At 37.5% G+C, this 16,507-nt stretch overlaps 1 protein-coding gene across 1 annotated transcript; it reads right to left on the bottom strand.

Annotated features, from left to right (window-relative positions):
* Positions 1-3,090: 3,090 nt before the first annotated feature.
* LOC116265998 (probable CoA ligase CCL7) lies at positions 3,091-11,226 on the bottom strand. Its single transcript, XM_031647033.2, has 6 exons — positions 9,970-11,226; positions 9,621-9,810; positions 5,587-5,732; positions 3,791-3,858; positions 3,602-3,704; positions 3,091-3,365 (listed from the first exon to the last, which is right to left on the bottom strand). Exons 1-6 carry the CDS (start codon positions 10,969-10,971, stop codon positions 3,252-3,254), a joined length of 1,623 nt encoding a protein of 540 aa, XP_031502893.1. The 5' UTR covers positions 10,972-11,226; the 3' UTR covers positions 3,091-3,251.
* Positions 11,227-16,507: the final 5,281 nt, after the last annotated feature.

The raw sequence follows: 16,507 nt of genomic DNA, 5'->3' as shown, positions 1-16,507 counted from the left end.
TCCTTTGCAGTGATATCTTAGACTGGGCCATCCTTTTGTGTCCAAGCTTCGTCGCATTTTTCTAGATATACATGCGTCAAAGTCATTTTTATGTGATGCATGCCAGTTAGGCAAGCATACACGTAATAGTTTCCCTTCAAGTTAGAGTCCATCGAGTCAAAGTCCCTTTGATCTTCTGCATGTTGATGTTTGGGATCCAAGTCGTGTTTCCTGTCGTTCACGTTTTTTGTATTACCTTGTTTTGGTTGATGATTTTACTACAGTCAGTTGGGTATTTTTGTCACGGGACAGGTCTAAAGTCATCTATATTCTTCAGAAATTTGTCAATAAAATAAAAACTCAGTTTGGTGGTGTTGTCAAAAATATTCGCACTGATAATGCTCTTGAATTTAAATTTCAGTTCTACTCTAATTTTATGTCAATCATGAGATTCAACCACAATATACATGTCCCTACACATCTCAACAAAATGGTGTTGCTGAACGCAAACATCGACAGCTTCTAAATGTGGCATGTACCCTCATGTTGCACACTCATATGCTTGCTATTTTTAGGGTGATATTATTCTTACGCATGTTATCTCATCAATAGATTGCCCCTGTCTGCCATCCAAGAATGAATCTCCATTCAAATATTATATCTAAATCGACCATTATTTCATATACCTCCCAAAGTAGTTGGATGCACTTGTTTTGCATACATCTTGGGCTCAAACAAAAACAAATTTGCTGCTCAAGCTGTCAAATGTGTGTTTATTGGATATTCTGCCAATCAAAAAGGCTATCGAAGTTTTGATCCTCATACCAAGAAAGAGATTGTCAGTACAAATGCTATATTCTTTGAGTCTTGTCTTTATTTTTCCACTCCAAGTACCACTGTGTCTGAGCTTCTCGTGTTTGTTCCTCTTCCTATTCCCCCAGTATCACTTGAGTCGATCTCGTCCTCTCCACCATTGTCAGGTGATTGTTATCTTGATCCTCCAATAGTCTATACCCAGCGTTAAGGTCTCTCTCCTAATTGCCCACCAATGTCTTCTTATGAGGTAAGTTCTAATGATAAGGCTGACTCATAAAGAAATGATGACTATTCTGCAGATGATCTACCTATTGCTATTCGCAAGAGCCCGCGACAATGCACAAGGCATCCGATTTCTAACTCGGTTTTTATGGACCATTTGAAAACAAGTTTGGTGCAGTTTGACTGAGCTATGACTAGTCATACTATTTCGACCTCTCACCATCAAGCCTTATTAGATTCATGATGGAAGCACGCTATGCAGGAAGAAATGGATGCTCTTCTTTTTAGGGAGACTTGGGACTTGGTAGACCTATCGTTGAATTGTGATGTTGTCGGCTCAAAATGGGTATTCACCATAAATATCATTGTGATGGGTCTGTAGAACGATTCAAAGCTCATCTTTTGGCTAAAGGCTATACACACACTTATGTGGTGGACTTCTTCGAGACATTTTCGTCTGTGACAAGGTTAGGTACTATTCGCCTAATTATATCTCTCGCAATTTAGCAGAATTGACCCATTTTTTAGCTTGATGTGAAAAATACATTTCTATATGGTGATCTCTCTGAAACAGGCTATATGCAACAACCACCAAGTTTTGAACGACCGAGAGAATGTTATAAGGTATGCAAACACAAAAAGGCTATCTATGGACTTAAACAAAGTCTCCGTGCATGGTTCCATAATCTAAGTGAGGATGCCTCTAAATGTGGATTTCAAAGATCCTAACTTGATCGCTCGTTGTTTATCAAGCGATGGACTTTTGGTATAGTAATATTGATTGTATATATTGATGATATTGTCTTCATTGAAGAAAGTACTCAAGAGATAGCTCAGGTAAAAGAGTTCTTACAGAAACACTTTATCACAAAAAATCTTGGTCAACTTTGATATTTCCTTGGTATTGAAGTGGCTCGTATTAGTAAAGGGATTGTGATGTTTCAAAGGAAATATGTTCTTGATCTTTTACAAGAAACAAGGGTATTGGGAGCCAAACCTGCTACACTTCCTATGAGTCCTCAAATTCATATGCATGATGATATCAGAGGCTTTTGACTCATTCTTACATATCTCTGATAGGAAAACTTTTATATTTGACCATCACTCGTCCAGACATCAGCTTTGTTGTGAATAAGCTCAGTCAATTTATGGAGAAACTTTGGAAAGCTCGTTAGGAAGGCTACTTTAATAGTGATAAAATACTTGAAATCAGCTCCAAAAAAGAGGTTATGGTTCAAAAAAAGAGAATGTATCGATATAGAAGCATATAGTGATGCTGATTATGCAGGTCATTAACTGATAGGAGATCTATTTCAGGTTTTTGCGTTTTTATTGATAGGGAGCAAGAAACAAAATGTGGTTGCTAGATCCAGTGCTGAGTCTGAATATAAGCTATAGCTCAAACGACGATTGAAATGTCATAGGTCAAATCAGTGCTTCTAGAATTGAGAATTTCAGTGAAACTTCCTATAAAGATGTATTGTGATAACAAAACTGCTACCTACATTGCAAATAACTCTGTCTTTCATGAGAAGACGAAACACATTGAAGTGGATTGCCGTTGTGTTCGAGACTTTATACAAGAAAGAATCATTAGCATAATCCACGTTTCCTCTAAATATCAAGCAGCTAATATGTTTACTAACGCTCTTCTCATTGGAGATTTCTTGAAATGATGTAATGAGCATAATTGATATCTATGCCCTAGCTTGAGGGGGAGTGTCAAAGTTTTCTAGAGTCAATTTGAGCCTTTCTGAAATATTAAAAAGTGGACAAGGGTCTGCTGATTGTTTTCTTATATTTTAGTGGATTGAAATTATAAATATGTAATCAACACCCTAATCTCTTTTAGGGTTAAGATCTGAAAGTTTCCTCTCTCTCTCTCACGTCCCTTTCTTCCTCCAATATTAGAGAAGAACTAAAAAGATAATTTATTATTATTATTGACAAGCTTGGGCTAGAAAAAAATTACCAGTTTACGCCAATGGCAGTAGCCCGAACAATGAACTCTTAAACCACACCGCAGATGGACCAAGATTTTGTTGAAAATAATGCGAGAACAGAGATGACACGTAGATAATATGTACATCCACATAGACTTTCATCAATTATTGTGTGACCATAATCGGAGGCCAATACTTGTGAATACATCTTTCGAGAATTTATTTTTTAATAGTGGCCACTAATAATATAGGAATATAGCAATTTACGATGACATACATGTGACGACGTTCTCACAAATTTGACCTTACTTTCTCAATTAGTTGCCTTCTTAGAATCTTCCCGGAGGCTGATTTTGGCACAGCATTAATAAATGATACTCTGCGTAATCTTTTGAATGGTGCAACCTGTGTCAAACATCAGAATCTTAACGTCATATCAAGGTCAACAATTTAGACCATTCTTCACAGAAGGCGAAGAAGAAAATACTGACAGATACAGAACATTAAATCTACTTGCAGGCTTACATTGCTTCAGCATGTAAATCTAGGTGAATAAATATGCAAGTGCGCAAATGCATGATTCACTTGAACTCATAAACTAGCATTACTGATCAGAAGCTTTTATGTCATGATTCTGTTACCTGTTTTGCAACAAATTCTTGGACATCCACTTCTGATAAGGAGCTGGTAGGAGCACGCACAACATAAGCAATAGGAACTTCACCAGCTTCGGCGTCAGGACAGCTACACAGAGATGAATGAGAATGATAAGCAATTAAAATCATTTAAAAACTCGCGAACAAAATATTGGTAATTGAACCTCTACTCACGGAATAACAACAGCATCTGATATTTCAGGATGTGAAAGAAGGATACCCTCAAGCTCTGCAGGTGCAACCTGGAAACAAAGGACAATTGTTCTTGAACAAGTGGTAAAGTTGCAGATATTACGAAGCAGAAAGTTTTGACGCTTAATGAGATGCAGGAAAACCAACATGACTTCAAAAACTACTAACTGAACAAAGAAGTAGGTCCATATTACTGATACAACAAACTGCATAAACCATTTTGGAGAATACAAGTTTTTTATCACTAATTTCTGACAGAAAATGTTTTGTTGCTAAATCTTTTCAGAATTCACCCTGTTAGATTTACTAACAAAACAAACGACCATTTTGATATTCTTCAAACCTACAAATAGCAACTGTGAAAGATCACTTTCCTCTAATATTTGACAGGTTGTACCAAATTTTGGAGAAAAAGCATCATTAAAAAGTCTTGCACATATCTCTTGTCAATCTAATCTCTGGAATAGAAATTCCATCTGTATGCATGTGCAGGTGTACACAAAATGCATCTCAAATTTTGCTAGGCATTTCTTTTAGGAGTAATAGGAGATGTTCTCAATGGATGTTCTTTTCTAGATGAAAGAACACAAGATAGAATATACAGCTAACATTGTTCTGTTCGATTTCCATCAATTCAGGAGTTTAAAGCATTATCTTTTTCTTTCTTGGCATGTGCATAGTGTATACATTTGCTCTCTATGAGATACATCCTCAGGCAAAAGTAAAGCAACTATTATGCATTAACTTCATAAAAAATCATCAATAAGTTGAGATGTTGACGATAACGTGGATTCCAACTAGAGTTTAGCATAACATGATTCTATAACTCTTCGAAACTGTAAAAAAACACTTCTCATGTGTACAAAGTTGTTGATTCTACACAAACATGAAGTAGCTAGCCGTTTGAAAACCCATCCACCCAAAACTCATGAAGATGCAGCCTCATGGAGTTCTTCAATAATTTTTTGTCATGGTTGTCTTTCAAAAGGTTGGGTAATTAACCACAGCACAATACCTCTTTTTATCCGAACTTCCATTATCTGAAGATGCACATGGGGCATCTCTCTCTTCATTCTCTTCTTGGTGTCATTAGAAAAAAAAAATATCTGTGGATTGAAATGGCTAATCAGAAGAGCATCTGTTGGTGTGTCATGCCCAACGTGCAGTTCCATTTATAGATTTTCTAAATGGTGCAGTGCCAATTTATGTCAAGAAGATCGGGACCAGTTCTTACTTAGTTGATCTATGTTACTTATGATTCTAAATCCCAACTAGATGCTTGGCAGGAACGAAGGTATCCTATCTTAATAGTGTTAAAAGTCCTTTGCATTGTCTCCCACTCATTTTCTGTCTATCGTTTATACTGCTGGCTGTAAGAGACCTATGCAATAGATTTGAGCACGCAAGAAACACATCCCCGTACCAAAGATGAAGGAGCCAAAACTTATTAAGTAGTTTAAGTACATGAGCCAGCAAATAAGCCAAACAACCAAAACTCATGTAGTCGTTCATTTTTCTTCAATACAAACTCAAGTTTTCTCACAGTAAAAGCTAGAATCCACCAACCACAAGCTCAGTTGCCAACTAAAATTGAACATTTACAAGAAGCCATTAGAAGACTGAGAAAAGCCCTAGGGGGCTTTTCGCAGTGAATGCTGGTTCAGTAACACAATAAAAGCCATGGATTACTTTGCAATATTGCACAAGGAAGCAGGTCCAAATCTGATAAACGTTGCAGCATAAATGGATATTTTTTTTCCATAAACACAATTTCATACCTGTAAACCTTTGTACTTGATAAGTTCTTTTATTCTATCAACAATAAACAATCTACCATCATCATCAACATATCCTAAATCTCCTGTGTGCACCCATCCATGCTTATCTATAGTCATCTGAGTGGCTTGTGGATTGTTCAGATATCCTGAACATTTAAATTGCAAGAACCATAAGAGCAGCGGTAAATTATATAAACTCCAAAGTGAAAAAAAGAAGAAGAATGCAGAATGGAACATATGTCAAAAAGGAGGGGGAGAAAAAGCAAATGAGAACCGACAGATGTAGTAGAAATTGTTAAAGCATGCTGCTCTTCATCAACGTAAGTAAAGTTTCCAGCCAGCAAAAGCAACTATCGTTACATTATAGCTGACCACGCAAGCTCTTCCAACTATTACATGTAAGTCAGCCCAAACCAGAAAATTTACAATGTTAATTTCACAATTAACACCCTGATTGTAAACCCTCATATCCTGTATGACCCAAGTACATACGGTAGTTCATTTGGAGACATAGTAACACAGCAAGTACCAAATGAAGAATTGTAGCAATTCCTGTTAAGAAATTCAGTTCAAATCACTGTCCTAAATAGCGTTCTTGGGTTTTTATCAACAAGGTATCTATTGGTATAAACTGGGAAGTTCTTTTTCTTTCTTGAAAAAATCTTGAGAATACAAGATTAAAAATATAAGAAAATAACATGAAAATTTATATTTTATACTAATTTTTTATGAAGATTTACAGAAACAAAAAATTAAAATGTTAAAGAAACTTGAAAATTAAAATATATTAAAAATTTCTAAGAAAATGTGCAAAAACAGAATGTTTTTGTTTTTTCTTGATTTATCAAAATATTGTACTTTTATTTTTTTCATTTTTATTTATTTCCCTTCTTTTGTGTTCTTCCAAGAAAAAAAGTGATATTTGTGACAGAGTTACCCTGAGATTTCCTCGAGTTCCTTCACTTTAGTGGAAGGGATGTGTGGAACACTTTGACTTAATTTGCAGGTTTTCACCATGCCTCTGAGGCAACAGTTATCTCACAATTTCACTAAGTTTATGGCTTATGTTAGGAACAGTTGCTCATAATATTTGTGCACCTAAAAAAGCTTTTGTGCTGGTCTATGTCACACGGGTACTCCTCTTAAGGAGGAGTACCCGTATGGTACGGATACAGTGCGGTCAACGTAGAACCGAGTACGGTCAACGTATCCGGGATCATTTTTGTCCATTTTCAGACTCGGTCAACTTCGACCAAGTCCAAAGTTATCCAGTTTTTGAGTTGAAAATTAAAAATCCCCCTCTCTTTTCTTGTTTCCTTTTTCACTCTAAATCTTTCTTGTACATAGTTCCTCACAACTTTTCATTTAAAATCTTCCATACAATGTTTCAAAAATCCATTCCTTCTCTATAACTTGACTCTTCGATAATAGTGTGAGCCATAACCATAGCGATGTCAATATATCTTAAAAGCATGACCTGTTGCTCTTCCTAATCTTGATGATGCGATGGAGAATCAAGAAAGTTGATATATTTGTATGTTAATTACTTCCATACTGTATTTTGTGAATATGTTATTCATTTTGAAATTTTTTGACATATATATATATATATATATATATATATATATATATATATATATATATATATCTGTGTGTGTGTGTGTGTGTGTATGGCCGTACCCCCGCACCCAAATTTTTTTGAAATGGTCCGTACCCGTACCTGCACCGGTACCCGTTCCCGCACCCATGTGACATGGGTGCTGGTATGATGGTTCCTCAAATGAAGATATTTAATTCCAGAACAGCAAAAGAAAGCAGGAGAAAGAAGTAATAGCCTAATTCTAATAACATCCTTTGCAGAATGGCAGAAAACAAGCATGAGAAACTCCTACTTCAAGTTTTTGACTAGATTCACAAGAATATAATCCTGACCTCAAGTCTCAAAATAGTAACCAATATTCCCTTATTATTGATATAATTACCTAGAATTTTAATGATTGGACCATTTTTGAAGGAGACAAAAATGTAATATACTGGGACCATTATCACATTAGGTGTATACAAACACAATTCTATATATTAGGACAAAGAGCATGACAATTATTTTCTGGAAGACATTTAAATTTTGAGATACAAGTTCTACAATATGGACCTTATGGGAGGTGAACTTGGTGGTTGTATCCAGGTCTCAAGCTCTTGATCAAATGCAAATTGTTTACAGTAGTATCTTGCATACAAAATTCATTAAAAAAAAAAGCAACCAGCTACAGCAAACTAAAGCAGAGGAATTTGCCTTATGCTATGTCGCAAGGTGCACGTACAAAAAAATTTCAAAATTATATATATATATATATATATATATATATATATATATATATATAATTTAAAGTAATATATATATATATAATTTAAAGTAATAAACAAAGTACCATCTACAAGAAAAGACAACTATCACTTTGCCGTGTCCAGAGTGTTTCCTATACACACACCAGTTCCCAGCCATGTTGACATGGGGATGTGCCATTCCAGGCGAGTTCATGTGTCTAGTAATTATGATATGAAGGAAATTAAATGCTACTAGATGAGAATATAGCAGAAACTCAAGCTGAACAATGACAACAGCTCAAAATTTTCCTTCATTTATTTTACATGTGGAAACCACTTGGGTTGAGAGACATTATCACTCACCCAGGTGCATAACACGTGTGATCCCTTTCCCTTACAAGCAGGATAGAAGCTTAGATTTTGTACACGTGAAGAACAGGATGCAATTGTAATAAGGACAATGAAATCAGAAAATGTGTGCCCTCGTCTCTAACAATTATGCCAGCAGAGTTGGAGAATCCTATAGATCCTTATACGGTAAAGATCCCCTGAGCCAGGCAATCCTGGCCACCTAAGCTTAGATAGAACAACTGGCCCACCTTGTCTGTCTAGGGAAAATACATATTTTTCATCTTTTATAACTCAAATCTTTAATTTCTTTTCCAGTTAATGGATAGTCGAATTTGTTAGATCACTTCTTAAATTTTGTTGATTTAGTTCCACAATGCATGTTCTGATATATTTACATGTATATTATATCTTTTTATTAAGAACAAAGTACACTTTCCTTAATGAGTTTTACCATGTTCGATTTTTCCCTTTTACCTTGTTGTGGGTGCACTGCCTAGAGCCCCTAGTCCCCAGTAGAGGTAAATACCTAGTGCTTTTGTCAACATGCTAGATCGTCAAGGAAAAATAGGACTTTGGTTTACAAGTGTGAAATATGGAGCCGCAGTTTGAACAGAAAGATCAAGTCTTTTCCAAATTTCGCAGCTTCCAGTTTGAGCAGCCACTTGTTGATTGGAAAATTCTTTAAGGACTTATGAGCAAAAATAATCTTACATATTAGGAGTAAGGAGTGTGGGCCTTCCAAAAGCATGGAGGACCAAATTTATGAAGAAACAGTTGCATAACATGGATACAAAAGTTAGGTTGCTCAGGCTCCTGGATGTCCACGTTCATGCATCTGCTGTGAAGTTAAACTTTAGGTTACAAATCACTAGATGAAAGGGTCCACAGATAGAAACGATGGAATTGGTCAAAATTGTAGTTTTCCACTTTCCAGAGGAGGCGTCTAGTACTGCCCTTCAACAATTGTATTCTGTCTTTTCTTTGCTCTCGCAAAGAGAAAATCAGCATATCCTTAGCAGTGAATAAATATCTCAAAGAAAATAACAGACCTTTGAGGGGTGCTTTATCGTTTCAATCAAAAGGTTCTATCTGAATGCCTATAGATCAAGTCCCAAAAATATGATCTATATACTCCGCTCAAACAGAAACATGTTCTAGTAGAACTGCAACGTGAAGAAGGTTCTTTTAGGACTTTGAACAAATTGATGGCGTGAAAAGCATTGCATTTTTTTCACCGGTAGATTAACCCTGTTAGTGTCTACGATCCACAGTGCCTCTATTTCCCAAAAACAGTCTAACAACATAATGATGCGACTGACAATATGCATTAGGAAGGGCGGGCGAGCATGATACTGTACCTTGCATCATGTTTGGACCACGAATCCATATTTCACCCAATTGCTTAGGAGGCAGAGGCTTCATCTTCTCTACATCAACGATTCTACACTCAACCCCTGAAACCAGACCTCCAGAAGAACCATGACGGCTAAATCCTTGCTCTGGAAATTCAACTGAAACAATGCCACATGACTCTGTCAAACCATACCCCTGCGAAGAACCCAAAATACCAACACGCAAATAGAGGATTTAACGACAGAAGGTCGGATCGAGTCGTTGATAACTTAAAAAATCCGTAAGCAATATGTCATCAAGAAGAAAAAGTGAATCTACAAAGGAGAAAAAGAAAACCAAACTTGATGACTGTACCTGCAAAATTTCAGCCGAAGGAACAACTTTCGAGCATTCCTCCATTACATCCTTCCCTAGAGGTGCGGCGCCACTAGTAATCCCCCTCAGCGACGAGAGATCAAACTTGCGAGTAACCTTCTGTTTCGCCAAAAGGATCATGATGGGCGGCACGATGTAGAGGTGCGTGATCCTGTACTTCTCCACCGCCCTTAGAAAATCCTCCAAAGCGAACCTGCTCATGCTGATGACGGCGTTCCCAATCTGCAGCTGCGCGAACGAGATGATAGAAAGGCCGTAGACGTGGAACATGGGCAGAACGCACAGCACAACGCGATGCATTTCTCCCTTCACTATCTGTTCGGACGAGGCCATCAGAGCAGCAGATATGAAGTTCCGGTGAGTAAGAATCACCCCCTTGCTAGTCCCAGTAGTGCCGGAGGAATACAGAAGCACGGCGGTGTCGTTCTGTCGGACGACGACGGCCGGCGGCGCTCTGCCGGATCCCATCTTCACCAATTCATCGAAACCGGTGGTACCCACGTCAGAAACGATACCAGCGTCGGGTCTCCCCAGCATAACGGCAGGCAGACCCAAGCCTCTAACATTCTCCCAGAGAGCGGGAATGGTGACCACGAACTTGGAGGACGCGTCAAGGGCCTGCTTGGCAATCTCCGAGGAGGTGTAGAGCGGATTGGCGGTGGTAACGATGGCTCCGAGAGACAGAACGCCGAAGAAGCAGATGAGGAACTGAGGGGAGTTAGGGGCGACGATGAGCACGACGTCGCCCTTCCTGACGCCCAGAAGAGAGAAGCCGCTGGCGACTCTGGGGACGATGGTCCTGAAGTCGTTGAAGGAGAAGCATTCTCCGGTGTCGGCATCGGCCAAAGCGAGCTTGTCGAGGTAGGAAGAGGAGTTCCTGAACAAGAAGGAGACCATGTTGGTGTTGGGGTCGGAAGGAAGGACGAGAGGTGGTCTCAGCGACCTGTAGATACCATCCTTCCCATATCCACTTCTCTCCATGACTCTGGTGATGACTGACGCTGCTTAACTGGGATTTCTTTGCGAGTGAAGCGGAAGGAAGAAGGAAGCAAGAAGAGGATCGCGTTTGGAGAGGAATGAACCTGCACTTCTCATGCAGTCGTCATCGTTCTTCCATCGCGATCGCGAGGCTCTCGTCCACTTCATAGCCTCTCATTTTTTCAACACGTTTACACGTATCACACGCAATGGGTGGTTTTCACTTTTCAATTTGGTGTTTAATTGCACTTTTGTCGCAACCTTCTTTGTTTATGATCGATTCAAGCGTTAGATTCTTATTCTCTCTCTTTCATGAATGAATTTGTTAAACTTGGGGCTAGTGAGAGGCTATCATATTGCTTGGAGTTTTTTTCTTTTCTTTGTCCACAGGCTTTAGAGTTCTTTATAAGCGTCCGTTGATTTTTCCACAGTTCTTCCACAATTAATTCGCGAGAATTGCTTTTCTAACTAACTATTTGGCCATGAAAAAGAAAAAAAAGTAGCAAAGTTTGCCTTCCCAAGCACAGTCAAGCCCGCCCATGAAGAAAAGAAGGAGGGCAATGCACAGCCATACGATCCGATATATTTAATAAAGATAATTTAAATTTTTAAAGCCTGAATGGGTCCACAAAACCATGTGAAAGGCGGCTAATATAAATTTTAAATGTTTTCTTAGCAGAAAATCAACTTTAAACATTAGAAGAAAGCGACATGATCATAAAGTTCTAAAGACCTCATTTTATTATGGAAATCTGTCAAAAAATAGCTCGAAATGTACCTTTTACTGTCAAAAGTTGGTCTGTCACTTTCATTTTTTCCTTTTTTTTCCCCTTCCTCAACATTAAACCTTTTCTTTTTAAGTAATGGTAGAAAGGGAATATTCTTCTTTCAACTTTTGTTAGAAACTGTCGGACACTTTCATTTTCTTTCCAGGAAAGATTGATTTTTCTAGTAAATATAAAACTGGAAAGTTCTTTTCCATGGGGACTAATATTTTTTCCTTCAATTTTTTTTTAATGAAGGTGGAAGTTGGGGAATTTAGTTAGGGACATTAGTATTTTCTAAAGCAGAGTTTCAAGAACGGGATGACTCATTTTGAAAGAAAAAAAATTACCTATTAAAATGTATCTATTTTTTCTTTGAAGGTCTTGCCTTTTCGGCTATATATATTCCATATTTATTGTTCACTTTGAATCTATTCACCACTCTTTAGGATCTTGATAAGGAAAAGGTAAGTTGTTAAGCAATTGGAAGAAGAAAATTGTTAATGAGTGGGAAGCCGCCTAAAGAAGGGCTAAAGTTATTCTCTCTTTCTCTCTCCCCCCAAAATTTAGGGTTGTTTCTAGATCTTGGTCGACTATACGAGCACTGTTTGCACTGTTTGTAGTATAAAAGTATAGTGCATACAAGAATCAAATTGACAATCGAGCTCTCACCGAGTTTCCAATCAAACTAGCTACATTGTGCTCCTCGAGGCCAAAGAAGGAAATTGTTAACATATTTTTTTAAATAAAATTACATAACTACCCTTACTTTAGGGTAATGTGTGGATGTAAACAACAAGATGATTATGATGTTCTGAAAAGTGAATACAAAAAAGCCCAACCATGAGTGCTTTTTCACCAAATGAATCAAACATCATTGGTTTTTATGTTGAAAGATCCAACAATCAACTTCAAAAACATGGAAAAGCTTTTTTTTACTGCACATGTAAATAAAATCTTATAACGTATTGAGAATCAATGCTTTAAAGACTTAGGTATTGACATCTTGATCTGAATTTCCCTCCCCTCCGGTGACTTTTCTGTCTTACAGAGATGTCGTGGAAGGAGCTCCATCTCCATGATTGTCTACTTATGTCGAGTCTTCGAGGCAATAGTTGGTTGCTACGTGGAAGGAAGATAGAGATTTTTATTGTAGGCCTCCTTGACAAGAAGAAGAAAATTTCATGCTTCTTCTAGAAGTATTGCATACATGGTCAGGCTGATAGACATGTAAAAGATGTGTCTGTCACCAATTCCATTCTCATAACTGTGTTATGTCATTGGGCTACGCCTTTCTTGCGCGTCGAAACTTACCCGACAAGGAATTTTTCTACCTTAGGATCGTTATAGTTACAGCTGCTATTCACCAGGGCTTCGGTGGCCGGATCCATTGTCATCAAGTCACCAACTTCCTTGACCGTTCGGCAGTAGACAGACATCAGCCCCCATACATGGTCTTATGACTTTGGAAAGACATGAGTTTTTCATAAACAGTCGCCCATGCCTGGTCATTAGGGCCCCATTATTAAGGAGGCACCCCTTCTCTAATTACAGGACTATTTTTCTAAGTTATTCTAAAAGAGTTGTCTCATGCCCTTAGGTATTCTCTACCTACACACCTCTGTCGGTTTCAAGTACAGATACCCTTTTTGTTGAAGCCTCGGATCGTTAACAGTCAGTATGACACCAATATGAAAGTGTCTGATAACCCTCAGGCCCTTAAGCGGCCTAAAGCCAAGGGGAGGCATTAGGAAGGAGAGTGGAGTCTTCTTAATGGCTGAGCCAGAAAGTTTGGGCTGAGAGGCACTAATTAATAAACACTGACATCTTAAGGGGCATCGCTATGAAAATAAGCAAAATTTTGAATGCATCAATTTACAAATGAATAGTTTTTATAGGGCTGGTGTGAGCAAATGCCTATATGCGTCTTCTGGTCTCATTTCCAAGCGGTAGCTCTTAAACATCTCAATGAAGAAGAATACTTCAAGACTAAGGAAGAATGAAACATAAGGAAGAAACTAAGCAGCTATCACAAAATGAAAAAGATATCTATACCATGTTTGAATCCAAATCCAAATTCATAATATGAAGCCATTCTGAATCGCTATCCAACTTTTAAACCGAATATACACCACATTGTGATATGTTAAGATGCAACTTGGATATACAATATTTGTTTAAAACTATATCTGATCCGAATCTAAATCTGACCGGATATTGACATAAGTTCGAGTGAAGAAGCCAAATTGGAATGTTAAATCCAAATCTCACCCAATTTCTTGATTGGATATCAATCTTTTTCATATCTGTTTTTCTTTTAAAAGGTTCGGGTCAGATATCAGATCTAAATCAGATTTGCTGACCTCCCTATTAAATATTTAAATGAAGCTAATGGAGTTGGTATTCTCTTTCTTTAAAGAGGGGATGAATACAAAGAATAGCCAATAGGAAGAGGACTATTAAACTTTCATGTGTTGGACTAACCACATAATTCCGGTAGACGCTGCTACGGTGGGGTCCTTTTCTTTTTCATCTTCCAATGTGAGCGGTTCAGATTCCGGTTATTAATCTGATTGTAAATAAACTGGATTTGGATATGGACTCAGATTCAGACCCAATTTTTTAATATGGTTCCAACATACATGTGATCCTACGTTTGTAAATTTACCGAACCTTTAATGGATGTCAGATTCAAATTAAAATTCGGCTATGAAACTGGATGTCACATCTTAATCAGTCATCAGAATAGCAATTTGGATCTGTTTGCTTCAGTGGAGCCTGCCAAATGGATTTGAAATCGGGTCAGTAGTCCGATCCATCTAGCATCCCTGCGCGTGATCATTTGCTAATGGTATCGACTTTTACAAACTAAATTGAGGAAGTAAGAAATAGGGACTGATTCGTCACTAAAAGTAAGACAAGGATTAACATGAAAATATAATGTCCACTACAAAAAAACGTGAAATCATCCACACATACGACGCGGGCAGTCGGTGAAGTCACTTTTACTAACGTCTGAATGGAGATGTTGGTGAAGATTGACTTTCTGTTCCGAAAAAGGCATCGATGAGCATAGGCCTTCACCAAACGCGTGGAGACTACATGTTGATGAAAGTTCTTTTTTCCAACGTCCAGTAAGTGGCCGTCGATCAAAGTTATGATTTCGTCACCACGTAGTAGTCCCTCACATCGATGAATGTGTTTACCGGCACAATGTTACCGACGTTTAGGGGTTGTGTTGGTACAAGTTACTCTTCCATGGACGCCTTATTCTTGAATGTTGGTAAAAAGGCGTTTGCACTGATTTTTCCTACACGTCAGTGAAAGTTCCACAATATTTTCACCAACGTTTTTAAGTTATACCTTACGAACGTCCTCCATGCGTCAATCAAGGCTTCCCCTACCTTTTAAGTCCCAGCAACCCTTCTCATTTCTTCTTACTCCATCTTTTCCTTTGTTTTCCCTCTTCTTTTCACTGGTGATTACTGCACATTTCCAGCAGAGATACTGTTTTTCCTTCAGGTTTTTGTCATTCAGTAACCTCCGATAAGTTCCTCCATCTTCATATTTGGTTTTCATTCATTTGTGAATGATTTTAGGATAATATTATTGTTTCAAGGCATGTATCCAAAAATTTTCGGCGAGATTTCTCCATTATACCGTATAATGTCAGAGATCAATAATGCAGGATTTATTTTTGTTGGTATTTTTGTCAAAATAATGGGGCAGCAGATCGACTTTGAAAAATTTTAAAATTTTAATTTATCTCTTAGTTTCAAAATCACTTCCTTTCTTACGCTTGGAATGAGAGGAAAAATGAAAAAGCACAATATGTGTGTGAGAGAGAGAGAGAGAGAGAGAGAGAGAGAGAGTAAAAAGGGTAGTTTCACTGAACTGCTTCAAAAAAGTTAGGCATGTGAAAGATTTATCCAATTAACTAGAAATCAGATTGCATTAGGATTTCAGAAATGACATCCAATTGTATATTTTAGATTGGGTTTTGAATAAATATATGAATGCATTCAGATTTGGATTTAGACTCAGATTCTTAGATAAATATTCTTTACCCGACATCTATATTCTATACATTCAAAAAATTGGTTCTTTAACATATCCTAATGTACTTCAGATTCAGTTCTGTATTTAAAAGTTAGGTTTAGGTTGGGATGTCAAAATGAAAGTTGAATGGAGACCATATTCAAATTTTGAATTTAAAAATCGGATCTGGTTTTCTACTTTTGTATTCAAATTAATTTGAACTCAAATTAATATGAATATATGATAATATATAAGACAAAAGTTGCATCCAATTCAAATGGGATCCTTTGACATTCCTAAGCATGTTTGATCATGAGAAAGAAAAAAAAAACTTCCATGCATATATGGATGTACAACAAGCGAGCCGAGCTCGAACTCGGCCAGCTTTAACTTGACTCGACTCACACATAGCTCGGCTTGAGCTTGACTCGAGCTTTACAAGGTGAGCTCGAGCTCGACTCACTTAACCGAGTCTGAGATGGAGCTCGACTCGCTGAACCTAGTCCAAGCTCGAGCTGGACTCGTTTAATCTCATGTCTCTTAATATATGTTTTATGCTTAAAATTTTCACTTTTTTATTTAAGCCATTTTAAGTTTTTGAAATACAAAAATAAGTATTAGCATTAAATGAGTATATTCGAGTTTAATCAAGTTGAGTTCATCCAACTCGAACTCATACTCAATTATGAGTGGAGCTCGAGTCAAGCTTAATCGAGTGAGTTTAAGTTGAGCTTGAG

Source organism: Nymphaea colorata, chromosome 12 (genome assembly GCF_008831285.2).
Source record: "Nymphaea colorata isolate Beijing-Zhang1983 chromosome 12, ASM883128v2, whole genome shotgun sequence".
In the NCBI taxonomy this organism is placed as follows: Eukaryota; Viridiplantae; Streptophyta; class Magnoliopsida; order Nymphaeales; family Nymphaeaceae; genus Nymphaea; species Nymphaea colorata.
Note: the sequence above shows the minus strand (reverse complement) of the source record. Positions and strands in the feature narration are given on the sequence as shown.